Here is a 17,104-nt window from a genome sequence, read left to right on the forward strand (position 1 = left end):
GCACTCATGGAATATTAGTACTCAATAGCTCCTTTATGACTATCCTGTGATTTTTCACGAATCTGCTCTAGTTTAATACAGTCATTATTATTATTATGAAATGTCATATGGGAAACATTTAAAAGCAGTCATAAGCAGAACATCATATGTTCATGTCACATTATAATGTTTGGGGTTTTGTTTATCAGGTTACAAGGTGTCGGACACTATGCGCAAAGGTATCTTGGACGTGGTGGTGTACGAGGGCCACGAGAAGGAGCTGATGTTGGGCTGCCTATCCTCGCTGGTGGCCTCCGCCGCCTGGATGCTCATCGCCACCTTCCTTAAGCTGCCCATTTCCGGCACGCACAGCATTGTGGGCGCCACCGTCGGTTTCAGCCTTGTGGCAAGGGGCCCACAGGGGCTGCATTGGTCCACCCTGGGCACCATCAGTGAGTATTCAGTACCTTCTTCAAGCTGCCCGCCTGGGCTCTTTATATCGTTGCTTTTCATAAATATATCATGAATGGACGAGGACATTCAGAGCACTTCTCTGAAACTGCATGGGAAATCAATGGTGTCGACTACTCCAATCAAACAATGCTATTTTAAATGCTATGGCTGCCTGCTGCCTGGTTGAAGTACCTATAGATAACCCCCATCTAACCATCAATTATCCTATGTGTATTTGTTGACTTATACTGCTTGTGTACATAATATTCTTTCTTGTTAGATTGGGGTCGATCGATTATTTTATACGGCCCAATGGCGAAGTGACCGGGTCCAGAGTACCCACTCTTTGTTCGGATGTTTGGAGAGAGATCGACGAGACGCCGGCTACCATAAGTCGGAAGTACCCATTATACTCGGCACCCAAGTACCCGTCACCCGATCTTTGATCGGGCACTTTCGTTTGACATAGATAGCTAGTAGGTACTGTAAGTAGACCATGCCATAGATGTGTAAATTGTGTAGATAGACCGGACATGAGTCTCATTCTAAACACAGAAGTATAGATAGTTAATCTGAAACTGAAATGGACTCCTTGCGGTTTCAGTTATTGGAGACTGATATGTATATGGATTACATGGAAATTATTACTGACCGATAAACCTTCCTGCCATCGACAATGGGTTCCAAAAGTATCTGGAAAAAAATGTGGTAACTGATAGTGATAGCCTATTTTAGATTTCCGGTATCTACCATCTGTTTATTATCTCTATTAATTTGTCTGTCACGATAACACGATTGGAGATGTCCGGTCTACAAAATTCATACATCTATGGTCGCCCGTCACACCGGCACCCATCACGGGGCATGGGTGCTGACGACCAAATCTTTTTTTGAAAAATGAACCCCATCGATTATTAGTGGTTCGTGAGCAGATTATAAAGACCCAGATATATTTCCTGTAATGCTTTTTAATTTTTTTTATTGCATTATTTTTGTTTATGTTATTGCATAGCATTGCTCTCGTGTACATTCTGAAATAAGACATTTTAATTATTCATTCTGAATTATGGAGATGTACACGTTATCATTTGATATTTTGTACTTGCAGTTGCTTCCTGGTTCATCTCCCCGATAATGAGCGGGCTGGTCTCCGTGGTCATCTACTTCATCATCCGGCGCTGTGTGCTGCACACGGAGAGGCCGCTGCTCAACGGCTACAAGGCACTGCCCTTTTTCTATGGGTTCACCATCCTCATCAACGTGTTCAGCATCGTGCACAATGGACCTAAGCGTGAGTAACATAATCTATAATGTCTCAATTATAACTTTCCAGAAAAATTATGAAATTATAGTTGATCCAGAGATCCCACAAAAAAAAAAGGTTCCACCCAAACTGAGTCGCCACGCGCCGTCGCGTCGCTAGGGTTGCCGTCCCCACCGCACCACGCGTCTCACGAGAGTATCAGCTCGCTCGTAGTGAGCACGGCTGCGGAAAATGTTTGTCAGTAAACAGTGTTGCTGCATTGTGCAGATTTTGTCAGGACATTTTAGGTTTTGTCGGGACAGAGGGCTCGATGACTGTGACAATTTCGATATACCGGGACGAATGGCAACTCTAATCATGAGTCATCAGTAAAGAATGTTTATTATGCTAAATTCTTCCATGATTATACACCTCCTCATATGTTTTGAAAGAAAACAAAAAAGATGGTGAATGTCAAATGTTTGAAAAGCCACACTCTCTATCTAATCTACACACTCCTCCTAGCTTTCCAGACAGTTCCCAACCAACAAATAATATTTTTGCTGTCAAAAGGGCTAACAAACTCAATTGTGACATCAGGTTATGCGTCGCATATACCCATAGTCAGAAATTGAACAATAGTCGTTCTCTCCGAATTGTAGCTGTTAAATAAAAGAGGTAAATTTACGAGCTGCGATATACGATGTGAACGCGATAGCCTATGATCGTCTCTCATGAATTCTACTGTAATAGTGATATATTGATGTGGTTGTAGCGCCATTTTTTAAAGTAACAGTCTTTGCCCCTGTTGTCCCATCGCTCAGTAATGAAACATCATAAACCGATTGCTGTAGACTGGGCAGAAAAGTCCCACAATGGATTGTGCTGACCATAACTTTACTTTGGCAAACTCTTATTTTCTACACATATTATCTTACAGCACTCGGTTTATGTCTATACCTTACTGACCCTTGGGACGACAGGATTTAAAGCAGTAAATGTATATGCAGTAAATGTATTTGTCTAATCTTGTGTTAATTGTTCCAGTCCTCTACATGGACCGCATCCCGATGTGGGGGGCCTTGCTGGCCGGGCTGGGCACTGGCCTCCTCGCCATGCTGCTGGCCTGGCTGCTCCTGGTGCCCCACGGCTCCAAGAAGTCTAGAGCCAACTTCACCATGGGATCTAACGGTGACTTCTTTCACTCAATTACTCTATTCGGATAGCTCTACTCGGAGGCATATTTGTTCTGAATCATGTGACTCCCGATGCCTTTGTTTGACTATAACGTCAGACCATAATCTCTCAGCAGCTCTCCTCCACCATACAAAGAAGAAGAAGAATCAAGCAATTACACTGTGTTTTGTATGTGGCAGAAAGACAGCTCTAATCCGATTTCTTGTTTGGGGATCTGGTGAGGAGACAATGAAAGATGCATGTTATGTTGTGTAACAGCGTTTATTCGGCTCAATTGAGTTGCACACTTGCGAGATGACTGAGACTGATGATGATGATGACACCAGGTGCAGATGGCTATGACGGCGAAGCGGTCGAGGCGCGGGCCATTGAGTCGACGCCACGTTGATGGAGACCGGACTCGTGGGTGTGTTCAGCACTAGTGAAGACGTGGGGTCTTCCGGGTACTCCAGTGTGAACGTTGTAGCCGAAGGTACGATAGACCTGTCTGCAGATGAGCGGGAGATGCAGCCCGGCGACGATGCCACGGTGCCGATGCTCAGACCGGCGAAGTGGTCGCAGGGTCTAGGCGCGTGAGATCAGCGCTGGCCAGGAATCGATGGCCGGGGCCAGGACGCTGAGGTGATCCCAAGATGAGTCCATAGTAATTGTATACCGTGCAATTGCTGTGAGTAGGTCCTGTAGCGGTGTGGTGAAGAAAGAGCGGAACGCGACGCGCGGGGAAATGGCGGTCGGTGTCGGCCGCTTCAGTACACGGCAAGCAGCGCTCGCTAGTTGGTCACTCATAAAACTGCGAATTAAAGACTGACTAAGTACTTCTGGGCGCGCCTCATTATATAGCCGCCCGGGTGCATCGAGAACTTTCAGAACTGTATGTAGGATGCCAAACACTCGCATTGCGACTAGAGTATTCCTGCTACAATGTACTTTGTATGGGTGAGCATTCTAGAAAACTCTCGTAGCATCGCTACACTTGTCTTATATTCCAATTTGCATATGGAAACACCCTCCTTAATAAAGACTCCATTGAAATGCTTGGAGTAAGTATATAAACCCGAGTAACTCTGGCTTTCAAGAAACTGGGCGTCTTGTATAGGGCTAGCAGATTCTTCAATAGTAACCAGCTGCTAACCCTATACAAATTTCAATTGTCCCCAAAAATTGAATTTGGGGACCAACTCTGGGCTGGAGACCCACAATACTTGATAAACCTACTTGATTCTGTGCAAAGGGGGGCGGTCCATCTGATTGACAATCCATTGTCAATAGACCGATTGCCATCTCTAATTCACAGACGCAATGTGGGCATGCTGAGTCTATTCTACAGGTGTTTTAATGGAGCCTGTGTGAAACTCGACGTTCACGAGCGGAACATGGTATACCGACATAGGTGATGTTGGCTTCATGAGAACGGGCTGCTTTTTCACTAGTTTTTGTGTAAGACGGCTTGTATGTGGAACGATCTATCGGTATCTCTTTTTCATCCTTCATATAATCTTCAAGATCTGCATTAATACATCCATTACTACATCTCCTACCTTATCCCGCCTCACAACACTACCCAACCTGGTGGCGACCTAGCTCGTTTGTTCATACAGAGCTCTTGGGAGGTGTCACATTAAAAAAAGTATTAATCTTATGCTGTTTTATGTGGTCATCACAACAACCTAATGAAAGGTTGATTACTGATCAATTTTCTAATGTTTATTGAATGACTCAACCACAACCTTTCAATAATATTGTTATTCTTTATTTACAGACATCAGTCCGACGAATTCTCCCCTCCACGATTCAAATTACAACACTGATGACAATAGTGGAAAAAGGCCAATCTCCTACCCGCCGAGTGGCGATTACCATCCGCCCCTGGCCACGGTGTCTGAAGGAATGGAGATTGACCAGTTGAAGTCTGAAACATCAGCAGAAAACTTGGATCTGAATCACCCCACCAAAGTCAGCTTCATTAATGATAATCGATCTCCCGCGATACCCATCAACGCTCTGAACACCAAGAACAGAGCGATGCTCGCTTCTATTGAAGATTGCAATAGCGTTCTGTCCTCAAGTCTCAGTCCTCAGGCCGGCCCTACCAGAAGAGACATCCTCGACTCCAATATCACTTCTCTCAACAATGTCGACCTCACTGTCACAAGTCTGAAATACATAGATGATAACTTAAGTTTTTCGAAAAGTGTAGACTCGAACCAGACAACGGAGATCGCTAACAGCTACGATTCTAACCGCAGCAGTTACTTAAGGAATTTCACAGATGGTATCCATGATAACAATTGGAAAACGGAAGCGCCAAACAATCTCAAACAATTATTCCAACCCTTGAAGAATAACAATGAAACGAAAGGGGTCGAGTCTGGCAACAGTACGCCAGAAACCAGCAGGGTGACGATTGTTCTACCAAACCAATTAGACGACAGAAATCAAACCATTCCAAAACGGTTTGAGCATCGCCGAATGTCCACAGGCAGCAAAGTCATCACCAAGTCAATAGTCAAGCTGCAGAGCTTGGACAGCGGAGTAAACCTCGTGGACATGAATACATCTTTAACTCCCAATTCTAGCGCAGCTCCTTTAATATTAGCCACAGACAGAATGAAGAGCAGGCAGAAAGATGGTCAAGATCCAAGGCAGAGAATCGGCATTCACGGAGCGGAAGAAGAGATTAAAAGCGGAGTTGGTCACCTGTTTTCATTCCTGCAAGTCCTCACGGCTACTTTTGGCAGCTTTGCTCACGGAGGCAATGATGTCAGGTTGGTATTATTTATTGTAATATATTATACTTTACTCCATATCTCCACGGGTATGCAGTCCATACAGGTTGTAAGTCTGTATATGCCTCAGAAAAGAAGAATGAAAAATTAATCTAATAAATTCCTGATTAAGTAAATAATTTATAGATAAATTATAGACAGTAATATGGTAATTTATTTTCCTTCTTCTTTTCTGGGCACGCACAGCTTTACAGCCTTTTATCAACCAAAATAAAATCGTTGAACCTCTAATTGCTTGTTCAGAACAAAAAAAAACTTGTTGCATTTTGATTTAGAATTGTTTAATACATATATGTACAAATTGCAAACCCAATGCAATATGACATCCTCAGTCTTCCATTGCAGAAATTGTCACATTTGTAATTGTCACATTTGTAATTGTCTTATTTGGTGTACAGTAACGCCATCGGTCCAGTGGTGGGTCTATGGCTGCTGTACGTGGAAGGCAGCTCGCAGCAGAAGTCGGAGACACCCCTGTTGATCCTATTGTACGGGGGTGTTGGCATCTCCGTGGGGCTGTGGCTGTGGGGGCGCCGGGTCATTCAGACTGTGGGAGAGGACCTCACTGAGATAACGCCTTCTACGTAAGTAACCGCTCGCTAGAACATGCTTACATTACCTTGACTCTACTTAGTTCACAGTGGAGATTACACAGCATAAAATTACACCTTGTTTGAAACCCTGGTCACACTTGACATTGTCATTAAATTCGCCCTATTAATATTTTTGAAACGTGACTATAAGGTTACCTTGGTTCTACAAGATGGCAAAAGTCCTCACTCGATTTCCTAAGACAGTAACTTGGTTTGTAATATTCCTTAAGATGATCTCGAAAACAGTAAAAACACAGAAATGAAACTTTGAACTACTCTACTGTAAATCGACAAATTTGCATATCCCTTATTAACTTTAACAGTGCTATTCCACACGCTTAATTATATAACAAATGCAGCATCTAATTCGCCAATTAACCGAGCTTATCATACTCTAAATAATATTTGCCTTAACTCTAACATTGACATTTTTTCGGATTCACTGCTCAAATTCAAATGTGACATGTCAATAATTTAAACTGTTGAATGCGCATACATACACGCACACACACACACACACACACAAACACTCACACATACATTATACACGTCACACACACACACACCTATATACTACACACTTTACCTTAAGGAATAAACATACCCCTCAGCAGACATTACAAGGAAACATATCATAGGTACCCAACATGAAATATATTATTCCTGTATATTGTTTCATCTCTGTAAATCTGGTACTGTTTGTTTCTATAATATAAAATAATAAAAAAAATATCCGACATTGTTCTTCAGGACCGTCGAAATCGCTGTGTGTGAGTGAGGCGTAAGTAAGTTTATATTCATGTTGAGTAATTGCCTTAATCATTTCGGGTTCAAACTGTTGAGCATGTAGAAGTGCCTTTTTTGTGTTTTTTCTTTTTTTTTTGTAAATTTTTCAATGTCAGTCATGACTGCTTATTAAAAGATTCCATGTTTTGTTAATTACAGCGGCTTCACCATAGAGATTGGAGCTGCTTTGACTGTGCTGATTGCATCCAAGATCGGCCTTCCCATCTCGACGACCCATTGCAAAGTTGGCTCGGTTGTGTGTGTTGGTTACGCCAAGGGCAAGTCCGACGGTGTGGACTGGAAAATATTCAGGTTGGCTCCTTGTTTACATAATAACATAGTTGTATTCTTAAGACAAAACTGTGCATTTGTGTCAGCGGCAGAGTTAATATTGATACAAAATAACATGGCTTCATACATAAGTAGCCAGTAGCAAGGACAATGATGGCAACTAAATTACTGCCGTCCTCATCTGCAATTAAGTAATTGATTTAGTTAACTCTTGTATTTATAGTAAATGTGATTGTGTGTATACAAACAGTGACTTAAAATTAACTAAACGATTTAGCTGCCAGTTATCACTGTCCATGCTGGCTGCGTGTAACGTAGCCATAACTCTAGCGGAAACAGAATCTATATCCAAAAAACTCTACAATAGTAACACCTCCAACTGCACAGATAAAGTTGTAAACATGTACAGTTTATTAGCCTATTTTAACCCCATAACATATACAGTATAAATTATTATTTTTTTGTTAAACTAATGTTTAAGACAAGATTTTTTATGCATAGCACAAAGGGTAACAATTATTTTTACAAGCAATAATTATTAGCCTGAAACACTCATCCACATTGAAAAATCTCCTGATAAAAGTCCCGTTGGCATCATGTATCTTTTATCAGGAGATTTTTATCTTTTATCAGGACTTTTATCAGGAGATTTTTCAATGTGGATGAGTGTTTCAGGCTAATAATTATTGCTTGTAAAAATAATTGTTACCCTTTGTGCTATGCATAAAAAATCTTGTCTTAAACATTAGTTTACCAAAAATATAATAATTAATATTTGACAATTTCTAGTATTTTCACCAAAAAATGTAGACAATTTGTCTCGACGCCATCTAGTGAGAGAGTTAGCACTTACAATGCCTTTCTCATATAAAATAAAGTTGGTTGTTTTCAGGTGAAAAAATGTAACAAGCAGTAATTGTTGAATGAAACACTAGTATATATTGAATTATTTCGCGGATAAGAGATAAGCCGCCATAGCTCAGTGGTCAGAGCTGTCGCCCGGTCCCGTTGGCGTCATGTATCTTTTATCAGGAGATTTTTCAATGTGGATGAGTGTTTCAGGCTAATAATTATTGCTTGTAAAAATAAATATACAGTATACACTGCTCAATACATCAGGTCAGAAATCCATCCTGCTCTGTTTTATCACATTTCTGGATGAAAACATCCAACGAAATTTCGATTTGAAAGCCTGGGGGCTTGTCGATCGTACACGCATTGTCATCTGTCATCATATGACAGCAACGCGTGAGTCTGACTTTCCAAATAACATACTGTGCATCAGCCGCTGTTAAACGGTTATGGATTTGTCAATTTTGTATTTTTTAATGTTCATTATGTAACGGTTTTGTTTCTGTTTTCTTTCAGGAACATAATCTTTGCGTGGGTAGTGACTGTTCCGATAGCGGGCTTGCTGTCAGGGATCATAATGTACTTCTTGAAAATGACTGTAGAACTCTAGAAATAATGATATATTTTTTTGTCGACTTGAATACCTATTTATAGTACTCAATTAAGAAATTCATTGTAAGTTAATTTGTCAGGTTTCTTTATTAAAGGGTACAGGTGAGAATTGTATGTTGGAAATTGAAAGGATGGAAGGTATTATGTTTAAAATCATTCACCCACATAAATTCATAGATTTTCAAAAATGCCTCAAAGTAACTCAGCCAATGGTTAGGTGCTTATTGTCAAAAAATGCTGTACGCTGACTAATTTCATTTTCCATAACATGTTCAAACAGTTTTTGATCAACTAGGTTTCAACTAATGAATATAATATATATAAATATATATTCCAGCTAGAGTTGACACAAACTAGTCGTGGCTCGATTGTGTACTACCCAATCATTGCAACCCTCTAATGAACCACTAACGAATGGATTGTGTTTCAAAAAAGATTTGATCGTCAGCAGCCCGTGATGATTGCCGGTGTGGCGAGCGACCATAGATGTATGAATTTTGTAGACCGGGCATCTCGAATCTTATTGTTGTAACTGACAAATAGAGATGGTGGATACCTGAAATATAAAATAGGCTGTCATTTACTCACTACCTACCAAAAATGTGCTTCAAATGAAAGCACCCGATCAAAGATCTGGTGACAGGTATTCGGGTCTCGGGGCGGTGCGTGTCAATCTCTTCTTTGTGGCATTTTTTGCATGAACAAAATTACCCCATCATGATCACAAGCATATGCATTGTTTGCATACAACTTGTTTGAAACTTGTTATTCGACTTCAGAAAAGAAAATACCAGTGAAAACTATTATTGGGGAGGGAAAACGTGGAAAGATGGCGTCCTTTTGTTTAGATTATCTTCCAAGTAATTGCACTTTAATCTAATATAGATTCAAATATATTTTTATGAATGCATATTGCAGACAGTATTACTTTAATAATGTGCTAAATTTGAAAAGTCATTATATTGTATAATTGTTTTTTAAAATATTTTTATTTCCCTTTTTTACAACATGTTCTGATTTGCGAGTTGGCACATGTTGCGTATGTTACATAACCCGTAGGGGCCAGAAAGAAACTTCAATAAACAAAAATATATTTTTGCGTATACAATGTACGGTTCTTGATAAGATATATATACATTATTATTTTTGTCTTTAACTAACCCAGTAGAGGGTATAATATCTTTAATATCCATAGCCAAAATGAATGTACAAGGCCGACATTACAGTTGCAGTCCTCCGTACCGTGCGTGGACACGATTCTTCGACAGCAGACACGACTGCAGAGCTCTGGCCCCTATAGGTTAAATGTGTTAGAAAATATGAACATTTGAGTTTCTGAAACTAATGGAATTTATTGTTGCAACGTCGATAGATTAGTATGTTTTTATTTTAATTACAGATACTTAATTAAATTAAGATATCAGAAATAATATGTGTATTCAATGGTTTTATTAGTTTTATATGATAAAATACGGCTTCCAACGTGGTACACAAACATTACGGTAATTTGCCAAAGAATTCTTTTTTTTTTAGCCAAAAATCATTCTTCACTTTTTTAATAATATTCGTGTCAATTACAAGAAAAGTATCCTTTTTTAATGTTGGATGCAAGAAAGGTGTAAGTTATAAAATGTATTTGTATGTATAGGTATAAATGAGGGGTATAAAAGCAAAAACGCCACTATCCACACTTTGTTCATTTTGACCTAATGATTAATTAGTAATCTATATTCTTCACCCTCTAAGTCATTCAAACAGTGGTCAAATGCAAAACTGCCTCTCTTCCACCTTTGATGATGTTCAAAAACGCCACTCTTGAAATGCTCCAAAAACATGTAAGTAATTCGCAAATCCAATATGGCCGCCGTGCCAGTTAAAACTGCCACTCTAACAAACGTTCTGGTTAAAAAATGCCACTAAGTTGAATTTTACTTAAATACCTCCATTATTACTTTTTAGAACAGAAACAAATAGAAAAAACTACTGATTTGAAAATGCGAATCTAAAAAAAACATGCATAAAAGATTATTCCAACAAAAGAAAATCACAAAAAAAGTTTAAGGGAAATGTACAATTTTTTTTTTAAATGCTGTACTTTTTACATTACCTGATAATGGTGGTTTTGCTTTTATACCCCTCAAATGCTGCTGTTGGAAAGTTATTTATTTTATCTACGTAGGAAGCCTGTTTACTGACTTCAGAAGTACCTATTTGAAAAGCTTAGCTAATTAGTAGTGTAATACTAAGTACTTACCTAGTACATAGTATTTTTGTGTATTTTTTCTTATTTAGATAATAATTTAATTATGTATTCTATACCAAATTATTTATTTGACTTTTTTATTATTTTATTTTCCTTCATTGAAGTCTGTGGTCTTACATTAATATTATGCGCAAACATTGAGGATGGTTTGTTTCACATAATTTGAACAATAATTCATCAAATTTCATGTTCTGTGAAAGTTCTTTTATTATTTTGTCATGGGTCGGTTGTTTCTAGTTACTTAGATAGTAACAGAACTTCAATAGGACTTTCACGGAACTTGAAGATGAACTTTGAAATTTTGATGAATTTTTAAAATTCTCTGAAAGAACGCGCCCTAAGTATTTGTTTGATGAAATTTTATTTTTAGTTTTGCTTCCTCTTATTGTATAGCTGTGATGACTCTATATTATATACAAGTCCACCATACTAAACTACATAAGGAAGTTTTAAATGAATTTCTAAAAAAAATTAATTTTGCATATCTTATCTATTATTTTGACAGAAAAAAGCAAAGAATTATAGTTGTCCTTCCTAAGTAACCTTCTTCCTGGTTAACTTTTGGAAAATTAGATTTGTTGTCTGAATTAGTATATTCAGAATCTTTCCTAAGAAGTATTATTTTCGTAATATGCAACAATGGATCTTTTTCTATTTAAACTACATATTGTCAGTATTCTTCGAAAAACAGTATAATTTAATAAAAACAAGCCCTAATTCATTTGCGATTAAAACAGCTAGAGCTAAAGGTTTATACCTATCACCAATGTAGCACCCATATCTGAGGTTTTAATACCGGCGGTCTAACTCGCTGAGCATGTTTGAAATCCTTGGCCCGCGGTATAATAAACCGCCGGTGGATCAGTCGAACCGACTGCCTTTACACAGCTTTCTTTGGTTGTCATGCCACATCAATACGCCGGTGATCGAGAGTCGACTGTCTGGCTTGCCGATGGCCGGCGAGCCAATGAATAATACCGTTAACTATTATAGAAAAATCAGGATATGATCACATAAAATACTTTGTAATCTTTATTTGAACAATTAACAAAAAATAAAAACACACTTAATTTACTGACGATATTACATTGTAGTTAACTTTAACATGACAATAGAATCTGTATTAGATACATCATTCCTATATGTGGATATGTTGTTCGTGTCCCAAAATACCATGTTTTGTCCGAACTTTATGTTTCAAAGTTCCAATATGTTTCAGTATTTCAACATAAATAATTGACGCACCATCCATGTGTACAATTTTTGTTTATACACATTAAAGTCATTAATTTGTGTATTATAAGTCAGCGCTGGTGCTCTTAAAAATTAAACATTAATTTGAGCTATTGATTTCAGAATATGTACCGTATATTGAATGTAAAAATATGTATATGAATGTGAATCAGTCAATCTTTGTAAGCTGGTAATTAAATAAGGTTTGTTAGACTGGTTCTTGGAGTGAGGGTCTTCTATGTGAAATAACCCCTTTGGGCCCGTGTATGTCAAATTTGAAATATTTTTTGAGAATTTTAATATTTAAGTGAGGTTATAATATTGAAAGTCATAATTTACATTATAATATTGTCTCTGTTTGATTTGGATTACCATACCATTATAGATAATTTAAATACTGTCACTGGTTTGATTTGGATTATCATACCATTATAGATAATTTAAATATTGTCACTGGTTTGATTTGGATTATCATACCATTATAGATAATTTAAATATTGTCACTGGTTTGATTTGAATTATCATACCACCAAAGATAATTTAAATATTGTCACTGGTTTGATTTGAATTATCATACCACCAAAGATAATTTAAATATTGTCACTGGTTTGATTTGAATTATCATACCATCATAGATTATTCAAATATTGTCACTGGTTTGATTTGGATTATCATGCCATCATAGATGATTTAAATATTGTCACTGGTTTGATTTGGATTATCATACCATCATGGATAATTTAAAAATTATGAAATTTACCTAACTTTGAAAATGGGCAGCTTCAATCCTTTGCACTGCAGTGAAATTCTTCGATGGCAAACCATCTTTAGTCTGTTTTTATTTATTTTAAATATCATCTATTTCTCAGTAAAATAAATATTTTCCAATGCCTGTTTATAAATTATTTAATTTAATTTATTCTGGCAAATGAAATGTTGAAGATGAAAGTGAAAAACTGTTTGACATATTATGTTTAAAAAATATGCTGTAACTTCAGTGCAACACGTAAGGTCATTCTTCCACAGGGATACGCAAGTATCCGGTACTCGTGTTGTGTACTCACATCGCAAACAACTTGTCATGCACAGTCAGTACATGTCGCTACTGAAATCACAAGATCCGCATCACCAACACTGGTGAATTCTCGAAACGTCAAAACTAGCATGCTTTCATAACCTCACTTATAACCAAACCGCTGTACCTGTGATTCTTTGTTGACATTCTTGTTCCTAGCATTGATTTGAAGCAAATACTGTAGACTAGTTATAATACCTCACTTCTGACATTTCCCATACATTTTGATGGCATCATGCTACACTAGCGCCTCCTAGCGGCACGAGTTGTGAGACATGGTTTGCTTTTATACATGATTATGCCACTAGAGTGGCCAGAGTTGCCAGCCTATATATATAGTATAACAGTATATACTGCCAATATTTTACTTGAGTTGGACATGTTATTAATATTCTAGAGTATTTGTTTAAAGCACGTTCACAGTGACATAAGTGACTTCATGTAGTCTTGATGACTCGAGTGGCAACAATCTTGCCCACCTTGTCGCGGGAGACTGGAGTCGCCGAATGACTTTACAAAATATCGGCGACGTGTAACTGTATGAACCTACGCGCAGAAGAATGGTGGTTATTGCCAAGGTACTTGAATCGTCAAGTATACTTACTGTACTTCTTCCCTGTGGAACAAGGCCTTAAAAGTATATTATGGATTAAATGTATGACTTTGAGTCGGGAGACTGCCAGTTCAGTCTGAGTATTATGATGTTGGTTGTTAAGTTTGATGAACCTTACAAGACTGGCTTCACAGCTGGTGTAAGGAACATTGAAAAATGAACAAATATAAGCTGTTAAATTAAAACAATCTGGCCATTATATTATAACAAATAGCGGCAATATGACATGTCATGAGCATTTTGTCCAAATTGCTCAATTTTTGAACCTGTGTCTTTTTGTACGGATTACCCCCACGTGGTATAAGTTGGTCATTAAAATATTGGTTTATTTATTTACTCTGGAATGAAATTAATATTATGTATTTATAATATGTAGCAGTATTTTTTAGTAGTTGTGTTTTAGTTTATAGTTTGTGCTTTTATATCAATTTTAGGTCTGATATTTCTCATATAAACTCGTAAATATATGTTCTTTAGTTCTAAAACTACTCTGGTGATAAAAAGTACTTAAAAGTAATCAAACGGATATTCCTTTAGTTATAAAATTGATCAGTTCATATTTTTGTATGTGTTTCTTGTCCTCATTTTACAAATTTTCAAGCCTCCAAATTAAAATCCCATTTTAAAAAAAGTTAAAAGTTTTAAATAAATTAAAAAATTTAACTTAATTTGAACCACTGTATATTTATTTTTTTAATAAAAGCCGACCGGTTTCGGAAAAACTGTTCCTTCCTCAGAGCAATATATACTGCGTAAGTAGTAAAATATGCGGAAGTAACAAAATATGCCCTGAGAAAGGAACAGTTGTTACGACACCGGTTGACATTTATTAAAAAAAATAAATATGTAGTGGTTCGAACCAATTAAAATTGTTTAATTTATTTATAATGGATAACCAAAAAGTTATATCTACTTTCAAAAGTTTTATTTCATTTGGCTTTGAAATAGTTTTTATTTTATTATTAAGTATATTTATTAAGAAGAAACCAAAAAAAAAAGTTGTAACTATTCTCATTAAACATTGTATTTTATTACATTACTTAATTAACTTTAATAATTAGTTTTTATACATTCATTATCAATATAATTTTTATTTGTCAGTGAACATATACTTAAATGAATACTCAAGCTTCAATTACTTTGTTATAAAGCTCCTTTAATTTATTTTATCAATGTTAGAAAACGACTTGTTTTTAGTTTTTTTTAGGAAATAATGAAACAAACCAGAACTTAAATCAGGAAAAAATGATCTTTTATATTAGTAATAGTGCATCAGTAGAGTATTTTAGCTTCCAGCATATATTATATGTACATACATAACAACACGAGGTCCGCTTTGAACAACTTCTGTGCTGTCCAATGTGGAGTTCATCATCTGATCATTGGATATCATTTACCGCTGAATATACAGAGTACGTACCCAAAGGATTTTAATCAGTGATTCCTTAGCATATTGCTTACCTCGCAGCTGGATAGCTGGGTACAGCCTAGCGGGTCATGTGTTATGCACTCCATCTCCTACCAGCGGCATGGAAACAGACGAGGCACAGTACATATCACGTGCCGTGTGATCAGTCGCGACATGTGATAATAAAATATCGTCAGACTTAAAAATTACATATACAATTTTTACTCCAAATATATTTTACTATAAATATATGTCTGATTAAATTCCTTTGGGCATGTGATTTTACACTCTGTATTAGACAATAACAATATCAACAGTCCCTACGGACACTGTTGAATTTTCATTTTGAGGTTTACAGGGAAGCAAAAACGACGATTTTTGTTTTTAACCAGCCAATATTATAGAAGTTGATAGTTTTCATTTAAAAACAGTCAGTAGACAAAAAACAGAAAACAATTTTTTGCAGATTCGACAGTGTATGTAGGGACTGTCGATATTAAAATAATACAGCACGGCAGATACCTACACTATTGTAGTATATATATTGTATTATTATAATATATTCATTCGATTTAACAACCATGATAACTCTTATCAACAAGTGGTCTACAAAACCAAAGATGTCAGTGAAACTTGTTATTTTCAATTAAAACTTACAATTTAAAGTCTCGAACCATTCTTCTAGTAATGTCAATTTTGACCAAAACCACAGATTTGAATTACATTTGGTAATGCAAGTGGCATTAATACATTATGTACTGCTTATATATTTGCTGACCATCTGTCTATTTATTTATTCTGACTTTGGAAATAATTGACAGTACAGATGGCGCTTGATCAAACAAATACTGTTATGCACTCTGGTAGAGATCTCCACTAAAGCTTCAATAATAATAGTAAAATGGTTGGAAGTTAATTTTAGATCAGTATTATTTATGTTTATTATTAAATTGTCAGTTTTTAACTTAACCCCTCAAGCTAATTTGTTCAGTTTTGGGAACAAATTTCCATTATCCATCCAGTCAATTTTTTCGCTTTTCATTGGGAACAGCTCATATGGTCTAATAGAAATCTTTGTGTCTCCTTTACTGACATGGTGAGAAATATGATTTAAACGGTGTGAGAAAGAGAAAAAACCACGCTTTATATTCAAGTTCAACCACAAAAGGTTCTGACCGCAGTTTGAAAAATAATTATAAATTTTATTTTTATATGAAAGTACATAAGGTGAGCCATTTTTAAAACTTCTTTTATGTTTGCATTCAAAAGTTTGATAAACTATAAATTATATGTTTTTTTCTAATAATAAAATTTGAATGCGTATTTCATCACCTTTCAAAACAGTTCTTAGATTTCAGATACATTCAGAAATATTCCCTTTGGTTTTTATTGCAAAGCGGTAATACAAAAAAATTCTCTGACCGTCTAAGAAATATAACGGTCAATTTGTCAGATGCGTGAGGGGTTAAATACATAGTTTGTTAGTATGGTTATACGAATCTTCTAATTTATGTGCTTTTTATTTTGTAAAAATGATATTTTTTAACAAAACAATGTACTTGATCTGTATAAATGATTAATGATAATCGTTTGCTTTTTGTATTATTGAAGTTACCACGTCACTTCCAAAAATCCCATTTGCATTATTAGACAGGAAGCTCTGTCCTTTCAGACATACTAGGTAGTTATTTATCTTCTGTTTTTCCTCTCCTACAACGTT

The 17,104-nt window shown here is 36.5% G+C and overlaps 1 protein-coding gene across 2 annotated transcripts in view; it reads left to right on the top strand.

The window, feature by feature from the left end:
• Positions 1–16,943, top strand: part of NaPi-III (Na[+]-dependent inorganic phosphate cotransporter type III) — an 84,329-nt gene extending 67,386 nt beyond the window's left edge. For both annotated transcript variants that reach the window (XM_089647552.1, XM_089647553.1), the window contains exons 3-9: positions 189–431; positions 1,541–1,723; positions 2,723–2,866; positions 4,632–5,637; positions 6,057–6,242; positions 7,197–7,349; positions 8,697–16,943. In XM_089647552.1, the coding sequence (XP_089503678.1) occupies positions 189–431; positions 1,541–1,723; positions 2,723–2,866; positions 4,632–5,637; positions 6,057–6,242; positions 7,197–7,349; positions 8,697–8,790 (2,009 nt within the window). In that variant the 3' untranslated portion in view covers positions 8,791–16,943. The remainder of the gene's footprint in view (positions 1–188; positions 432–1,540; positions 1,724–2,722; positions 2,867–4,631; positions 5,638–6,056; positions 6,243–7,196; positions 7,350–8,696) is intronic.
• The last annotated feature ends 161 nt before the right edge of the window (positions 16,944–17,104 follow it).

Source organism: Hesperophylax consimilis, chromosome 26 (genome assembly GCF_061612785.1).
Source record: "Hesperophylax consimilis isolate HC1 chromosome 26, BYU_Hcon_1.0, whole genome shotgun sequence".
Classification (NCBI taxonomy): domain Eukaryota; kingdom Metazoa; phylum Arthropoda; class Insecta; order Trichoptera; family Limnephilidae; genus Hesperophylax; species Hesperophylax consimilis.